The sequence below is a fragment of the Corvus brachyrhynchos genome, unplaced genomic scaffold (assembly GCF_000691975.1).
Source record: "Corvus brachyrhynchos isolate BGI_N302 unplaced genomic scaffold, ASM69197v1 scaffold175, whole genome shotgun sequence".
Taxonomy (NCBI): domain Eukaryota; kingdom Metazoa; phylum Chordata; class Aves; order Passeriformes; family Corvidae; genus Corvus; species Corvus brachyrhynchos.
The window spans coordinates 7,344,280-7,361,636 of NW_008238448.1; the positions used below are offsets into that span (position 1 = coordinate 7,344,280).

Here is a 17,357-nt window from a genome sequence, read left to right on the forward strand (position 1 = left end):
TTAGTTCCACTGTATCACAAGCTGCTCATAAGCCATGGGCAAAGGTTCAAGATGACCATGTCCCTTCCATGTATGTAAGATGAGGGTGGCTGAACTTCCCTTAGAGGTACATGGAGGGAAAACAGTATTAAAAGTTTGGAGATTCCCAGAATCAATGATAAAATCTTGGATAGCATCCATAAGTGGAAATAACTTGTTAATGATGTCAGTTTTGGCCTTAGAAAGATTTCTTTAACATTTGTAGGGAGAAGTTTGTGTTCTTTCAAATCTAATAGTGTTGGTGATGTCCTCATGCAGGAGATCAAATTCAGTGGAGTTTTAGCTCCTTGAGCCATGGCTGATTTTGGTCCAAACTGTTTAATAATTAAACCAGTCAGGTTAAATATTTTTCATATTTTGTGAATCTACATAGCTTACTAGAATTCTGACAACAGCACAAATACAGGAAAAGGCCTAAACCAAGCAATTTTAGCTGTTCTTGTCTTTGCTTCCCATAAAATCCCCCCTCCGTCAAGTTAGTCTTTGAAACGGAAGCTCAGACCACAGTTTGCATCCCTTTCTGGGTTCAGATATCTGTATGAATGACTTCAGAAAAGTGTTCTGGTTCTCACTTGGCACACTTAATTTAATTCAGTACATTTTGGTCATTTATAATTCCTGAGGAAATCACAGGATATAAACATACTGAAATGTTAAAACTCTGCTAATATGAGAGCAGTGATATGCAACCTCTTTTAAAACATTAGAAAGCATGTTTGAGTATTCCACTATGATTTCAAGTAACTTCATGCTGTATTCTCTTAAAAGATTATTAAAAATATTTAAATAATATTTGAAAGATGTACGTTTTGTATTAAAAAAGGAAACCAGCAAATTAATATGTAAAATTGAATTATTTTAGTTCATTTACAATACCACAAGGATATATTAATAGAATAATGTTGGCTTATGCTTACAGTATTCATCTGATCTTTAATAAATCAGCACGTTGGTTTTATTCAAAATTATTATTCAAAAAAGTATATTAAAATATACTTTTTTTTCTTTTATATAAAAAGACCCAAAGATTTGCATACCTATCAGGCACCATCGAACTATTTAGAAAAATGCAGCAATCTGTATGTTGTGAGTTGTCTTCACATTTAATACAATATTTCTGAAACATTCACATTTTCAGCACAGAAAAAAAAAGGAGCCATCACAGCGTGACATCTAATGACTTTTTTTCCTTTGGCTATTCAAATTTCCAGCTGTTTTAAAATACTTGTGATTTTTGAGACAGTGGTAACCTTGTGTAATCTGAGCAGGAGGTACTTTTAAGGATCTGAACATGTATTTGATGCCAGCATCAACAGAGGTCTCTGGGACATACAGATAAGAGTTGTCCAGAGGAATTGCTCAACAGATGTATTCAGGCACAGAGTGAAGAGAAAGGTTGAATATTAACAGAGAAACTCTGATTGCTCAGAAGGGTTGATCCTATCACTGTGAAGCTGGAAATTAGTGCTGCTGCCTATATATAAAGGGACAGAGGAGATCTCTTCCTGTCAGAGCTGATGGTGAGAGAAGATCACAGAGCTGCTCCCGCAAGCCAGCACCATGAAACTGCTCCTGGTGTTCCTGCTCTGTGTTTCCTCTGTTCAGTCCCAGGACGCTGTTGACTATGATGAAGAGGTTGTAACACTGATCTTGATTAATAATTAGTCATTAATAATTAATTTAATTTAATTGCATGCATGGCTTACTCAGCTCATGTGAGTTAGCTAAATTAGAAGTTGTGGGAAAAGATATTCCAGTGCATGTTCTTTTTCTGCCTGAATTGTTCAAAAAATTAACTTTTTATAGGTAAGTCCACAATGGTTATTTTCTGAGTTTGGAGATATTTTCTTCCTATTTCTTTTTCTGTAGGGAATTAAGAATGTTTGATGGTAAGATTAGTTATTTAGATGAATTTATTTAAGGATACTAATTTAGCAATGTTGACATACGATATTACAGACAATATAGGAGTAGAAATGTGTAATTAATCATGTCCTGTCTCAAAGACAGTAAAAACTTTTCTGCAGAGTCAGTAGATATTAAAAAAAAACCAAAACCAAACGAACTACAAGTTCAAACAGCTTAACATTGGAAATTAAGAGATAATAATTGCTAAACAAAAGGAAAAGCAATGAGAATCAATATAAAATAATGGTTTAATCTCTATTTATTTTTATTTAAATAAAATATTTTACTGGGAAACACAATTTAGAATTTTGGTACACTTTTTTATAGTTTGAAAATTTCTGTAAAAATTAAATAGGTCTGGATAATCAGACTTTCTGACAATCTAAGCACTTGTGTCTGCACATTGACTACAGATAACACTAACGTATTAAATCATTTTCAGCAATTCTGTGTTTTGCACGCTGCTTTTTTTTTGGAACTACTTGAAGCCTCTGATGCTGGATCCTTACAAGTGTTTGTTATTTGTAGCTGAGTGGGATTGGAAATGGCTGTAGGTTTTGATTCAGTAGCTCAACTATTAATTCGAAGGGTTTTGTTTGAAAAAGTGCTTAGGGACCAGGCCTGTTTTCCTTGCCCAGCCTCTTAGATTTTGCTGTTTCTGGCAGATATGGGGAATGTATACATCAAAAAGAGCTCTAAAAATCTACTCTGAGAGATATTACTAAATGCTTTTCCTAATTTCACCAGTTAACAGCTGGTATGTGGCCTGAGACCTGATGATGTATTTGATTATGGCCTGATTTTCTGAGACCTTACAAATACTTCTGTAGCCCAATAAAAAACTGGGACACTGAAAATGTGCTGCTGAATACGCTTCTTAGCCCCAAGGATGTCTATTTTTTTTTTTTTTTGTAGCCTACCACTTCAAGTTTCATGGTGCTTAGTGGCTCTGAACTATGTAAGATTTGTTCCTTGGTCAAAATCGGCTATTGAAATATTGGTTTACTTTGGTTTGAAGACTTTTTAGTTTATCTACATCTAGGTATGGAGAGTGTGATTAGTCTTACAAGGGAGGGGATAGCAATGACTTTTACATAATGTCAGTATAGTATTTCCATTATGGCTTTTTTCCATTCCATTCCATTCCATTCCATTCCATTCCATTCCATTCCATTCCATTCCATTCCATGGTTTTCCTTGCTGTTTAAAACACTAAAGAGCGCTGAATGGGTGCCTCCACCGTGTGCACCCCATTTTGCAATAGCAGTCCCAGGTTCAGAGAGTTTTGTCTCCCCTTGGCTATGCAGGATGAGAGCCCTGGGGTTAATGTTCGCAGCCACCGACCCGTGGACAAAAGGCGCGAAATGGCGCCCACACGCCGACCTGTGGCACCTCCCATCAGCGGGCCCGGGTACCAGCCCCGGCCCCCGAAGCGGGGCAAGACAGGGGACAAGAAAGAACGGATCGTCTATCCTGATGCTGGAGGCTGCACGCACGCGCTGGAGGAGCTGGTAGGTGTCTGGCTGTTGAGACAGCTGGTGACATACTGTCCTTTTCTTCCAGTACACCCAACACAAGGGTTTTCCTTGCCAAATAAAGGATGGTTGTTCATTTAAAGCAGTCCAGCTTTTCTTCTTGTTGCTTGGGTTTGCTAGGACTGCATTCAGAAAGGTAATGTGTCCGAGTCCGTGGGATTAGTGGCAGAGTCGGCCTGCAGCAAAGATGGGGAGATGAGAGTTGAACCGTAAACCAGGAAAGGAGGTATCTGTGGGTTAGCCTGTGCGTTCCGCCTGGCTTTGCACAGGTCACTATTGAGGACAGGAAAAACCTCTGCAGAAGTGCTGGATTCCAATTCAGATAATCTTAAGGAACCCTAGGGACCAAAAAAATCCCAACCACCCATGTCTTTCTTAAAATTAGTTTCCAAATGTAATTGTAGTCTACTCTCAGTCGCTGCTGCAGCTCTTATGGGAGAGTGTACAAGCATGCTGACATCCAGCACACCCTTGCTGCCTTGCAGCAGTCTATCACACTGTCCCTGCCATGATCTCTGCTGGAAAATGCAAGCTGTAATAGTGCTGAGAGGCATCTTAGTGCATGAGCGCAAGCTTGAGTGTGGAAGTTGCCAACAAATGAAATATGTTAAAGCTTAATGAATACATGGTTTTGGGAGAGCCCCCTGCTGCCTGAGAATTTGGGTTCTCACAGGATGTCAGAATTTCCCATCTCTTTTTAAAACTGTCCCTGATGGTGCAGCACTTGTAGAAGCAACGGTCCTCAACTTCTTGAGGTGATAATTTTTAAATGAATCATATGGTGATCTCATGAGATATACATGCAGCAGTGTGAAGAGAATGTGGATGATTCTGTTCAGACTGAGGAAAGAGGGTAGGTATAAACATGCACAGGCACCAGGTAGTCCCTGACAGGCTTTAATCATAGTTCAAGTTGCTTAACACAGTGAATATTTAACAGTGCAGAAAAATGAAAATCAGATAGGGGACCAAAAAAGTGTGAAGAGAAATGGCTTTTCCCAAAAGCTTAATTCAAAAAAGTTCCTGAGGGACTCAGGTTCCTTCCCAACCTTCAGAGTACAGCTTCTTTGTAGAAATGAAATGTCTTGATTGCTTATCTAGATGCTTAAATATCTGTTCTCACATTACAAACCCTTCCCTGTGTTCAAAGGTATGGTCGTTCACTGATGGGACTAGAACTTCTTTACTTTTATTCACAGCCCTTTTTGCTTCTTTTAAGGGAGTGCTGTGTCCAACTGGATGTGAGCTGAGAACGACACTGTTAAAACAGGAAAAAACTGTGAAAGCAGTTGTTCATGATCTAAAAGATAAAGTGAAAACACTGTCGGAGAGCTCCTCAACCTTCCATGAATATGTGATTGTTCTAGAAGATAAATTGGTAAAGAGGCAAAAACAAAGAAAAGGTTTGCTATTTCTATGAATTACTAGTGTAAATGGTATTGAAGTTTTATTGGCATTCCTACAGTTACTTTTTAGTGGGACTTCTTAAAAAAAAATTTAAATACCGTGGAATATCTATCAAAGCAGGTTCCATAACTGTGTCTTCTTAAATCTTAAAAAAATCCTTTGAGAGAGGCAAAGGAATGGATCTCATACTAGGGCAAGATTCGTATGAGGGCTCTAAGTCACCATCATTCATGTGTTCCCCTTACCTGTTTCCCTAAGTCCATCCAATGCATTTATGACCAGCCTCTGGATTGGCACCATGGCTCCCCAGAAAGAAGGGAATTACTGCTCTTTGCAGAGTATAGCACCAGTGATAAATCTATTAGCTAGCAAAGAAACAGCAGTACACATGTACCACTTCCCTGAGAGCATCTGCATAGTTTTTGCACCCTGTAGAAAAGTAAGCAAAAGAAATGCCCTTCCCTCCTTCCCTCCTTCCCTCCTTCCCTCCTTCCCTCCTTCCCTCCTTCCCTCCTTCCCTCCTTCCCTCCTTCCCTCCTTCCCTCCTTCCCTCCTTCCCTCCTTCCTCCTTCCCTCCTTCCCTCCTTCCCTCCTTCCCTCCTTCCCTCCTTCCCTCCTTCCCTCCTTCCCTCCCTGATAGTACTTACAAATTGATCTCCTTGACTAGAAAACATGTTGAAAACTAATCTGCTTTTCATCTCTTTGCTTTTCTAGACAATGATGATTTAGTTTCTCAGTACAACACGGAAGTGGAATTGCAGTATAATTATATAAAGGATAATCTGGACAATAACATCCCATCCAGCCTCAGGGTCCTTCGTGCAGTTGTGGATTCTTTACATAAAAAGATACAAAAACTGGAAAATGCCATTGCAACCCAGGTGGACTACTGCCGTTCTCCATGTGTTGTTTCCTGTAATATTCCTGTGGTTTCAGGCAAAGGTACTCATTCAACTATAATGACATCTCTTCTCCCATTTATATCACTGTGCAAACTGATGGATGCATCATTCAATTGGTATGAATGTGAAGCCTGTACAATTGATTAGGGTATCAGGAAAGATGGAAAGTGATCCTAGATAAAAAACTTTTCTGGATCACTATACTGGTCAGACCAAAGATCCTGTCATCCAGTATCAGTCTTGTAAGTGGCCAGTAGCATTTTAAAGAAACGTGCTTCAGGGTCTCTGTAAGGTGGAGATGGCACATTTCTGACTATCATAGCTGCACTCTTGATCTTTTTCAGTCAAGAAAGGTTCTTCTTTCAGAAGCTTGTCTAATTCAAGAAGTCATTGTAAGGCATACAGTCTTGCATCACTTAGTTTGAAGTTTCAGAAATTCCTGTTTGGAAAAGCTGAACAGTGCAGTATTCTTTCTTCCCTGATTCTTTCACTTGATGCATTACAGAAATTAAAATGAAAGTAAAATACTGTCTATGTATTTAAAACTGTTCCCAGGTAACAGCAAACCAAAGGATAAGAAGACTGTTGAAGAAATTCACAGATCTTTCAGTAATAGTCTCTGTTTTATTCTTGCAGAATGTGAGGATATCATCAGAAAGGGAGGTGAAACATCTGAAATGTACCTCATCCAGCCAGATCCTTTCATGAAGCCATACAGAGTATACTGTGACATGGAAACAGATAATGGAGGTTAGTGTGAAATAACTATGTTCTTACAATACTATCAATGCTACCAAAAAATAACATTAGTAATTTGTATTTTATACAAAGAAATATGAAATTATGCTTTTATAATTATTTGATAATTAAATCTGATTGACTCATTCAGGAAAGTCTTATTGAGGTCATCTGCTGATGCAGAATAGGATACTTCTGTAATGAAACAAAATAAATTGTGTAGGTACCTTACTATGACCAACATGGATGATGTATAGGTGGGCAGACAAGGACAGCCTGGCTCATTTCTTACCCTGCAACAATGCACTAGACAAAAGACCAGGGCCGTCCTTCAAGTTCTGCTTTTTCCACCTTTCCTTATGACCAAGGTACTACTTAAGCATGAGCAAAAGTGGCAAAGCTGAGCTCAAAAGCAGTGAAAGACTTTCTGCAAGGAAGCCATATGCTCCTCTGGTCCTGAGGTGAAGTAAAAGGGCTGTATCTTAATGTTTAATGCTCCTTTTCTACTGGTAATTTAATCTTAATACTCTTGCTCCTGCAGGCTGGACTTTGATTCAGAACCGCCAGGACGGCAGTGTTAATTTCGGAAGAAGATGGGATCAATATAGAAAAGGATTTGGAAATGTTGCAAAGAGTGGAGGGAAGAACTACTGTGATACACCAGGTAAAACACCAAGCATGAAATGCAAAAAGCTATTCTTACTGAAAATATTTTCTTCTATTGTTTGAAGCTCTTAGATTTTTTTTTTAAGTTACCTAATCCACTTCAGCAGACCTATAGGCAAATAATAAAGCTGCCTTGAAGTATATTGCGAAGTCTGTTTCACAGAGCTCTCACTTGTTGTTTCTCAGGTGAATATTGGCTTGGAAATGACAGAATCAGCCAGCTTACCAAAATAGGGCCCACTGAGGTTTTAATTGAAATGGAGGACTGGAACGGCGATAAAGTATCAGCTCATTATGGAGGTTTCACCATACAGAATGAAGGGAACAAGTACCAACTTTCAGTTAGTAACTACAAAGGAACTGCAGGCAACGCGCTGATGGAAGGAGCTTCCCAACTGCATGGAGAAAACAGGACAATGACAATTCACAATGGCATGTACTTCAGTACATATGACAGAGACAATGATGGATGGTATGTACTTGCACTAGACATTTAAAATAAAAATAGAGCTGAAGATAGAATATTTCTGTAATTTGCCATTAGTTTTCACAGCATTTTGTATTATGTCAAAATATGTTATATCCCTGCAAATTGCCAGCTAGATGTCTATGCAGTTCTCTTGGCACAGCCAAGGAGAGGTGAAACTATAAATTAGGTCAGTGACACTCCACAACTAAGTAAGAAGCAAGCATGCTGAACTTTATTGATTCCATGAATGAATTACCACAGACAAAGCAGCAAATCTGGATGCAATATATTCATAGTCAGAGACTGACAGCAGCAGTGCTGAGGACACTAAGTAGGAGTACTGGTACTCACTCCAGAAACGTATAATGAGTCCTGAAGAAGGAGGCAGGTAGCACGTCCATTTAAAAAACAATGTTCTGCCTACTCAGAAGACAGGAGCTCCGTTGTAAAGTACATAATAGAGCACTGTATCTCTAAACTGTGCTTAATACCTGATTACATATTCATGAATAAAGGAATTGTTTAGGTTGGGGAAGACTTTCTATCTTTAAATTTCATTGATATTGTAATTATCATTATAAACTGCAAATAACTGTAGTTACCAATCAGTAAACTAAAATGACATTCCCAAAGAGGTGCAACTAAAATTTGACTTCTTTTCCTTAGCTGCTTTACCTTCTGAATGCACTGTGTAGCACACACTTGTGATGGTCCATTTTTATAGAAAGTTCAGAGAGGACTTAAAATGTTTATTATGGTTTGAAAATTGCAGTACATGGCAGGTATATGTACTCTGTTGATCTGTTTGCCTATATTACAGATGTCCCTCTCAACACCTTTTTTTCCCTTCATCAGGTTAACTTCAGATCCAAGAAAACAGTGCTCCAAAGAAGATGGTGGTGGATGGTGGTACAACCGCTGCCACTCAGCCAACCCCAATGGCAGATACTACTGGGGAGGGACCTACAGCTGGGACATGGCAAAACATGGGACAGATGATGGTGTTGTGTGGATGAACTGGAAAGGGTCGTGGTATTCAATGAAGAAGATGAGCATGAAAATCCGGCCATACTTTCCACAATAACCATTACCAAAATGTACCAAATCAGGGATTTTCTTTTAGTATTTGTACATGGTTATCTTTTTAGTATGGTACTAAGACTTATCTTTACATATGAGAACCAAATATGTATGTACAACCATATTGTGACCTAAAGTGAAAAGCTGTGTCAAATGAAAATCAAAATCTGTCTGATCAAAATAACTCATGAGTGTATTTTTTCCATTTTTCATTTGTGCACAAGACAGAATTAACTAGTATAGAATAACATTGATAAAATAAAAACAATTTGTTTCACTCTTTTACAAAGGTCTTTTGTATCTTTTTTAAAGAGGGAGAGGATTATTTTTAAGTGTTTTCTAAAAATTAATAAAGTCTTAAAACTAAAGTATTCTTCATATTATTCCTAAGTATTTATGCATAATCTGGGGAGAAGCAAATGCATTCCACTAAATAAGAGACAGTTATTTTCTTTTATATTATAAAACTAACAGTAACTACTTGTGTAACAAGTTCAGAAGGAATAAAGGTTAAGAGAGTATTGAACAAATGAGTAGGTCAATGGTCCCTTAGCTCAAATCCTATTGCTGGGTAAAATATGCCCTTTTCTGGGACCTGGTTCACATATGTGCTTTCATACATAAGTGTTTTTCACACAATCCCTATCATGGAACTAGAGTAATTAATGTCTCCAGTCATAGAGTAGGTGGAGGTTAAGTATTTCATCAAACCTAGTGGTCTGTGCTCCCTTGAACAGAAAAAGACAGGACTTTCCAACCCTGGCAGACAGGATGAACATCTCTCAAAGCGTCTGCCTTCCTCCACAAAGGAAGGGACCCAGATCACTAGGGGTGGATGGATCCCACCTGAAACCTTTAGTGTTTATTTAACCTCTGAAGCCCAGGAGGACAAGAAGGAGACATAATGGCAGCTTCTCACTAAAGGAGCACAAATGTTCAGCATCCACACAGGCAGGCTTCCACTGAGGCTAAGGAACAAAAATATAATGTGCAAGTGGGAACCCATTTTTGAAAAGTACAGACGCTTCCTCACACATGACTGTAAAGATGTCTTTGCTCTTCAGCCATCTTTCTGAAAAGGTTGGACAGTGGCTGTATTTGAGAAGCACTGAAAAAACACTAAAAGTGAGCTGCTTTGCCAGTATTTGATGATCTTGTTAAATGGAATGCAACATGTCAGTGAGATTAGAGGTAAGGAAGTTTGCTCACACTTGCTTCTAGAAGCACAGAAATATTAAACAGTGTAAATACTTGTGTAATTTTATGCCATAAGGTATAAAGGGAAATACAATGTGGTCTTCTGCAATTGTGTGACCGATATCACTGGTATTCCCTGCAGCCAGCTTTTTTCTAAATGATCCTTACCACACACTGTCAGCAAGCGGATTTAAACCCCTTATCCGTAGAAGAATCCTTGCTTGGCATATGTGCTAAAAAACATTCAGGTCGCTCCTCATCTTGCTTGTTCTGGTTAGAGTCATAACCTTTTAGTGGTTGGTAGAAAATAACAGCCTGTTTTGGGAGTTGCATTTTGATGAGTTATCATGGAATTGTCTTATTTTGAAATGACAAGAATGCATGGTGAGCTATCTAGGATTCATCAATGGGATGGAAGGTCTATGTCCATATTTATAAAATCAAAGCTTAGGAGATCCTTAAAAGCCAGCCCTAAAATGCATGCACTCTTTATCAAAGTGTACTCCATGTGTGTGTGGCAAAAGTGAGACCCCACACCACCCTTGGTTCTGTCTGAGAACTGACTCCCACTGCTGTTGTGCTCCCCTTGAAATGGAAATGAGAGTGTGAATGTTGAACTTGGTTAGACTTTCACAGTCCGTGTCATTGGAGCCAGAATTTCATTGTGAACATACTTCTAAATATTTTTACTTCTTTAGCACTCCTAAACAAAGTAAATAATTCAAATTAAAAATTTTTATCTCAAGTCAAGGTTTGAGCTGCCAAAGACATAGACATAGACAAAGTTCATATCAAAAGGGTTTTTAAATCAATATTTCTTTGTCAGTTAAAAATAAGATCCAAAAAGTCTTGTTGATAATTAATCACTGTTTATTGTTTCTAATCTGCAAATGTGTCCAGTTGCCTTCAAATTCACGGGGTAAAGGTACATCATACATACATGTATAAAAAATCTTTTCAACTTGTAGTCATAACACATGTTAAAGGCCTGTCTTTCTACAGGGTTTCTATGGGCCTGATTTTCATTCTAACAGTTTTGAGGGAATAGTCAGAGGCTTTAAATGGCAGCCAGACTACACCATTTTCGATCTCGTAGGGGACATTGTACCTGGGGTCGTAGTGGCCCCCCAGGTAGTAAATGCCATTGAGGTTGGCGGCCTGGCAGTTGTTGTACCACCAGCCTAAATCAATATTTCTTTGTCAGTTAAAAATAAGATCCAAAAAGTCTTGTTGATAATTAATCACTGTTTATTGTTTCTAATCTGCAAATGTGTCCAGTTGCCTTCAAATTCACGGGGTAAAGGTACATCATACATACATGTATAAAAAATCTTTTCAACTTGTAGTCATAACACATGTTAAAGGCCTGTCTTTCTACAGGGTTTCTATGGGCCTGATTTTCATTCTAACAGTTTTGAGGGAATAGTCAGAGGCTTTAAATGGCAGCCAGACTACACCATTTTCGGATCTCGTAGGGACATTGTACCTGGGGTCGTAGTGGCCCCCCAGGTAGTAAATGCCATTGAGGTTGGCGGCCTGGCAGCTGTTGTACCACCAGCCGCCCCCGTACATCTCCGCACAGTTCTCCTCCCAATGGTCCTGGTCCCAGTCAAAGGTGCTGAACTTCATCTGGGCGTGGGACGTGTACTCGGTGCCCTCTTCCACCCAGCCAGTGATCAGGGCATCCCCGGCGGTGCCCTCGTAGGAGGACACGGCCAGGGCGTACCCTTCAGCTTCAGACCCTACCTGTATGAGATACTCTGCAAACACAGCATTTCCATCCCAGTCCTCTAACTCAACCCGAAGGAGAGTATCATTCTGAGTCAGCAAGTGTATGTTCTCATTGCCCAGCCAAAACTCTCCTCGCCCTCTGCCATCCACGCTGCCGAAACCTTTCTTGTAGTCTTGCCAGGTCCGGTTAAAATTCACTGATCCATCCATTCTCTGTTGGATCAATAGCCATCCTCCCAAAGTGGTCTCTTGGTCGCAATAAACTGACAAAACCTTATTGGATCCCGCTGGCTTGATTTTGTAAATGCCACTTTTGGCACCAGAAGTGTGTTTCTGGCGGATATCATCACAGTCTAAAAAAAAAAGTTGATCTGGTTTGACAGAAGTTACCAGCAAAGTTTAATAAAAGGTTCAGAGGAATCCAAACACCAATAGCTCAGGAAAATCATTAAACATGTCTTGGACTATGCTAGGTATAGTGACAGGCAACATTAAAAAGAATTCAGGAAAGAAAACTTTACACTTCTTAAATCGTGAATTGTCTATGTAATACCCGAGTATTAATGAAATATTTTCCCTTTTGTTTCCGAGGTGGTAACGACAGACACAGTGCTTGCACTTTATCATCACACTGTAGTACTACAGTATCTAAAATCATTGTGTCAGTTTGGTTATGGATGGAGTTCGGCTCCATTACCTCAATAACTACCTTTCCCAGTGCTGGGTGTCCTTCGCCTCCCTCCTGACGGTCTGATGCTGCGTGCCTGAAAGTCTGGGGTATCCTCTGCACTCTGATCATGTTCCAACCCACCTAGCTGCTCATTTATTTCACGGGTCTTTAGTGATTTGGTTTCAAAAGTGGAGCCTCCCTTGTTGAAACTAGAAGAGCTGGTCACTACAGTCTTGGAGCGACTTGCACTGCCAGATGGGAATCCAGATGGCTGAAGGTGAAGTCCTCCAAAGTCATCTTCCTCCTCCTCTCCTAAGTCTGCAAATCTGTCTTTTCCCCCGTAAGTCCCTGAATGACTGGATGCTGCTGTACCTGTGTAGCTACTGCCTGTGCTGGTTGTGTGTCTGCTGGTTGAGAAGCTGCTAGATCCACTAACGTGCTTAGTAGCAGTGGATGGGGAGTCAGGGGTAAAAAATGACTCTAGCTCAGGGAATACAGTCTCTAGCTTGTGCAAGGCATCTGAACCACTAAAATGGTATGTGCTCCCTTCCCCTCCAACATTTCCAGCTAAATAGGAGCAGTCTGAGCCATCAGAAGAAACTGTTTTCTCAACTACTTCTTCTCTAGGGCCATCAGGCCCAGAGACAATTTTTTTGGTGGTAGTTTTGGTGCATCTACGAACAGTGGAGGAGGTTTTGTCTCCCAGACCAAGGGTTTCTCTCCCATGAGTAGGAATAACTAATTTGCTGGCGTGTGAAGGTCCATCCCCCCTTGATTCTGCCATGTGATACGAGCTGTCGCCTCGGGAGGGTTTTGCATCTGTTTCTGGTCTTTCTAATACCACTTCCATCTGCTTGATATTATTAATTATGTTCAGAGCTTGCATTTCTGGCAGAGGCTTGTGCTTAAAATGATCAGGAACATTAGAGTCCTTAAGTGGCCTCATTTTCAGTGTACTCAAGGTGGTTGCTTGAAGCTCTGGGTGCAAGTTGATGGAGTTGGCTTGGGCAAGCTGCTTCTGGATGTTGTCGTAGCTTTCTTTGTCCACCTTGTAATCAAAACTTCTAGCACAGGTTCCTTTGCAAGCTCGTATCTTAATATCAATGTCCACCTACATAACCAGAGAGAAGTAATTTGGTTAGGGAACTTTCCTGACTTTCTCAAACAAGGATATCTTATACTGAACAGGGGAAAGATGAGAACTGCCCTAGTACCTCCCACCCACAGCTGAGGTTTTCCAATTTTTGGTTTTGATATCATCATAGGTTTATTTCCATTGTAAATACAACATGTGCAATAGCAGAGTGCACATGAGTTCCATTGAAAAGAATATTGTAGGAGGTTCCCAACCTCTGCTCCCTTTATTTTTGGGGTGTAGGGGTGTCTTCCTGGTTTTGGAAGGAGTGCTGCAGAGTTGGACATGCTCCGTGGGGACTAGGGCAGAAATGGGCCTTCCAAAGAGAGGGGAAGACACTAAACCTGTCCCAGAGTCTGTCACGGCCCTGCTGTGAGGTCCAACATCTTGGGGTTACCATTGCTTTCTCAAATGATCCAGATGGTGGATTTCTGATCTGGGAATCAAAATGAGCCTCTGAGCAAAACCACTGTACCAGGACTTTTCCTTGCATTACTATCAGAAGAACTGGCTGCAACCTGGAAACACGGGTTTTAATGCCAACCCTGGCAGCAGTGGCAGCACTGGGGATAGACAGAGTGCATCTCCCTTCTAACTGCTCAGCAACTCCTTACAGGAGGGGAAACACCTCCTACAGAAGCAGTTACCAGCAGATGGAGCATCCTTGCTGCCTGTCTGAGAGCAGAGGCAGCAGATGGGACTAGGAACTCACAGAATTCATGCTGGTTCCTAGAGAGCAGAAGTAGAAAACCAGGATGGACAGAAAGCAACTCCTTTGGGGATTTGTCTCAGCAAGTCAGATCTTTTGAGAATTGTACCATGTTTCCTCCCAGCTGGAGCACTGCTCACCATAACAGATACATCTCCTTTCTGTAGCTAAGCCCTGGAAAGAATGGGAAGTGCTTAGCAGAGACCTACCTCTAAGCGCTTCATCTCCACCACTTGTTCCTGGATGCTGCTCTGCAGAGCTTTAATTCTGTTTACTTGAGTGACGACTCTCTGCTTTAATGTCACAATTCTCCGTCTCAGTTCTCCTGACAGGCGACCATACGTCTCATCAAGCTCTGAAACAGAAATGCCTCACAGTCAGCTATGCACATCTGCTTTTCTTTCTTTTTAAAATCTGTATCATATTTTAAAATATGTGATTAAACACATAATTGAGAACATATTTCTCATAGTACTGAGCAGATTAAAATTACATTAATTTTTACTAACTAGTTAAGAGTCTATTATTATGACTGTTCTGTTTCTTGATAATAATGTCCAGTGCAGCCCGTATTTTGACTACATACGGCTTATTCACAAAAAAGTAATAATTCAGTAATGGATAATAAAACTGGGTGCAAGACACTCACGCTGAGCACTGTCCAGGTTTGGTTTTAGTACATTCACAGTTTCCACAATTATCTGATTGGACTTCTTATAGTTGTTTTGATTATCTGAGAGCAGCTTCTTGATTTTTTCTATTCTTTGACTAAAATCCTGGTCCTTTTCATCAATCAGTCCTTGCATTCTGCATCCTGATGGACATTTGCTACCCTAGAATGTAAAGAGGGAAAAAATTGTGCTAAAATCCTCAAGAGTAAACATCTTGTATAATGGAATCAATGAAGCACATCCTCAGAAACCTGCCATAACTGTGGGATAAGGAACAAGTAAACCTTTAATTTTCCCTCTCCTCTGTTCTTCATGGGTGAGATTTTATATACATATATATATTTCCTAAAGGTCTGCTGTTAGAAGTCTGTCATCCAGTTTGAGCAAGGATGTTAGAGGCCAGCGTTTTTAAGCAAAGTTTTCCTCAGAAAAGCTTAATGTTCTTACAGACTTAAGCTCTTTGCCAAGAAGTCATCAAATAAATGTAGCATAGCAATGTACTGAGATGCAAGAGGCAAGACTGACACAAATTAACAGTTTATATACAAAGATATCTAGTCAACTATTATGAAACTTTTGCCGAGCATCTTGTAATCTGACTTCCTGAAAATTAACTAGTGAGTGTATGTGATTCCTAGCTACTTCTTTTCTTTTTCTCACAACTTTCATTCTGGTTCCTTTCTTTTATGGCCTCCAAAAGTGGCAATATCAAAATTCTGAAAAGAAACACTTCTTATGTTTTTCTAGGATTAACCTTTGTTTCTTTAATCCTTCTTTTCCAGACTTAGTTTCTCTTCTCATTCTGCACCGCTGCAAACTTCTCCCTCTTTCTTTTGTCTTCATTTTTTCCTTTCTTCCTTTCTTTCTTTCTCTCCCACAGGAGATCTCCCCAGGCTGCCCCGACCTGAAGTGTTATCTCGGCCCTAACCCTGAATCCCGTGCTGGTCTGTGGCACCTGTTGGAGTGATCCAGCGGCTGATGCAGCTGAGGCCCATGGGTGCCCTGCAGATGGCCCCCCTTTCACCCCAGTGTTAATCGCTCACCCAGTCGTCATCCGCACAGATGGGCCAGCTCTTCTCAGACTGGCAGCTGGACGGGGACTTGTGCTCCACAATCCTGGGACCACGCACTCCTGCACCCACCTGTTCAAAGGTGCTCCCTTCGTCTTGTGCCTGCCAGGAGGAAAAAGGGGAAAAGCAAAACCAAGATTAAGTGAACAGCTGCCAAGGGAGCAGACACTTAATGCCGATGTCCTCAAACACTCAGCTGACAGGAGGCAATCACAGCCATCTGGTAAGCATCACACCCAACAGTGCAAGGATTTTATTCCAGCATTTCTTGTGAGATACGATTTTGTTTGTTTTGTCAGAATAAAGCTTTAAATCTTTTAAAATTAATGCTTCTATGTCAAGAGCTAAAGATGCTCAGGATATGTTATGATCGTATCATTCCACAGAAGTATTTTGTCCTGTGTGTAAATAAAAAATTAACTTGAAATTAGATTTATACTGGTTAAATTAAAGGAAATCATAATAAAATCCTATGTTCCATTTCCATTTGCTGCAATACTCTAAAATTCTTATTGTCACTTTACCACCTTCAATCTACACAAAAGTGACTTACAGATATATAAGAAGAGTTTTCCCTTTAGTGTTTCTGATTTTAATCACAGTTGCTAACTGTAAGCTTGTAGCACCGTTTTGCCTGACAAAAAGAGCAAGAAAGCTACTAACACAATTAAAATAACTATTTCAGTGCTGGATGCATTTCACTGTGGTAATGGAAAGAAGAGAAATAAATATGCTGAGGTTTTCTTCAAACCTGAGAAAAAAAGTGATATATACAAGCTAATTCCGGGCCAAAACATGATAAGGATTCCTACAGTGTTATCACTTAGTAAAAACCATATTTTTTTTTTCTTTCTTTCATTAAGAAAGTTGTGCTTTAGGGCTTAAGATAATTAGGTCTGACTGAAATCCTCTGTGCACCTTTCGTGCTTTTCAAACATTATAATTAATGCTTGAAAATATGAATGACCACTTCTTAATATGTTTGATGATTAATTCTGAAGCTGAGAAAGGGATCCTAATTCTAGCCTCCAGGGTCAGAACCACTCTAGGGAACTGGACTGTCTTTATAAAAATCAGCAGATTCAAATTCAGTAGTTTGATTAATTAATGATTTGATCTGGCCCAAGTGCCTCCTAAAAGCAGCACATATATCCAGAAATGCCCTTTAGACATTGACAACTCCAATACGACTGCTTCTGAGAGAAATGTAAAGAATCTAACATAAGGTTATGGACTGAGTCCTCAATGAGGAAAAAAAAGAAAGGTTATATTAACACAGTTGAAAATCAAGTTTATCTCCTTCCTTATGAAAAATTTGATTCTTACTTAGTTGTAGTTTAAGCTGATGTTGCTGCCACAAGAACCCTTGTTTTTAAATGTATCTTTCATAATAAAGGTTATTGTGTGTCATTTGTAGGTAGAAAATCCTG

General features: G+C 39.8%; 2 protein-coding genes across 2 annotated transcripts in view; one reads left to right on the forward strand and one right to left on the reverse strand.

The window, feature by feature from the left end:
- Positions 1-1,544: 1,544 nt before the first annotated feature.
- Positions 1,545-9,029, forward strand: FGB (fibrinogen beta chain). The gene is made up of 8 exons (XM_008635648.2): positions 1,545-1,674; positions 3,255-3,458; positions 4,702-4,885; positions 5,604-5,831; positions 6,428-6,541; positions 7,071-7,193; positions 7,382-7,667; positions 8,520-9,029. The coding sequence occupies exons 1-8, from the start codon at positions 1,600-1,602 to the stop codon at positions 8,746-8,748; spliced, it is 1,443 nt and encodes a 480-aa protein (XP_008633870.1). The 5' UTR covers positions 1,545-1,599; the 3' UTR covers positions 8,749-9,029.
- A 1,759-nt stretch (positions 9,030-10,788) lies between these two features.
- The window catches only part of FGA (fibrinogen alpha chain), a 7,224-nt gene continuing 655 nt past the window's right edge, over positions 10,789-17,357 (reverse strand). Inside the window, exons 2-7 of the mRNA XM_008635650.2 lie at positions 15,901-16,029; positions 14,836-15,019; positions 14,396-14,541; positions 12,382-13,453; positions 11,428-12,025; positions 10,789-11,049 (exon numbers count right to left, since the gene is read on the reverse strand). Of these exons, the coding sequence (XP_008633872.1) occupies positions 10,938-11,049; positions 11,428-12,025; positions 12,382-13,453; positions 14,396-14,541; positions 14,836-15,019; positions 15,901-16,029 (2,241 nt within the window). The 3' untranslated portion in view covers positions 10,789-10,937. The remainder of the gene's footprint in view (positions 11,050-11,427; positions 12,026-12,381; positions 13,454-14,395; positions 14,542-14,835; positions 15,020-15,900; positions 16,030-17,357) is intronic.

Excerpts from the sequence above, each read along its gene's own strand:
- FGB (XM_008635648.2), top strand. The coding sequence starts at position 1,600 with ATGAAACTGCTCCTGGTGTTCCTGCTCTGTGTTTCCTCTGTTCAGTCC. Across the intron at positions 1,675-3,254 it reads CTGTTGACTATGATGAAGAG|GATGAGAGCCCTGGGGTTAA; the intron begins GTTGTAACACTG and ends TTGGCTATGCAG. Across the intron at positions 4,886-5,603 it reads GAGGCAAAAACAAAGAAAAG|ACAATGATGATTTAGTTTCT; the intron begins GTTTGCTATTTC and ends TTGCTTTTCTAG.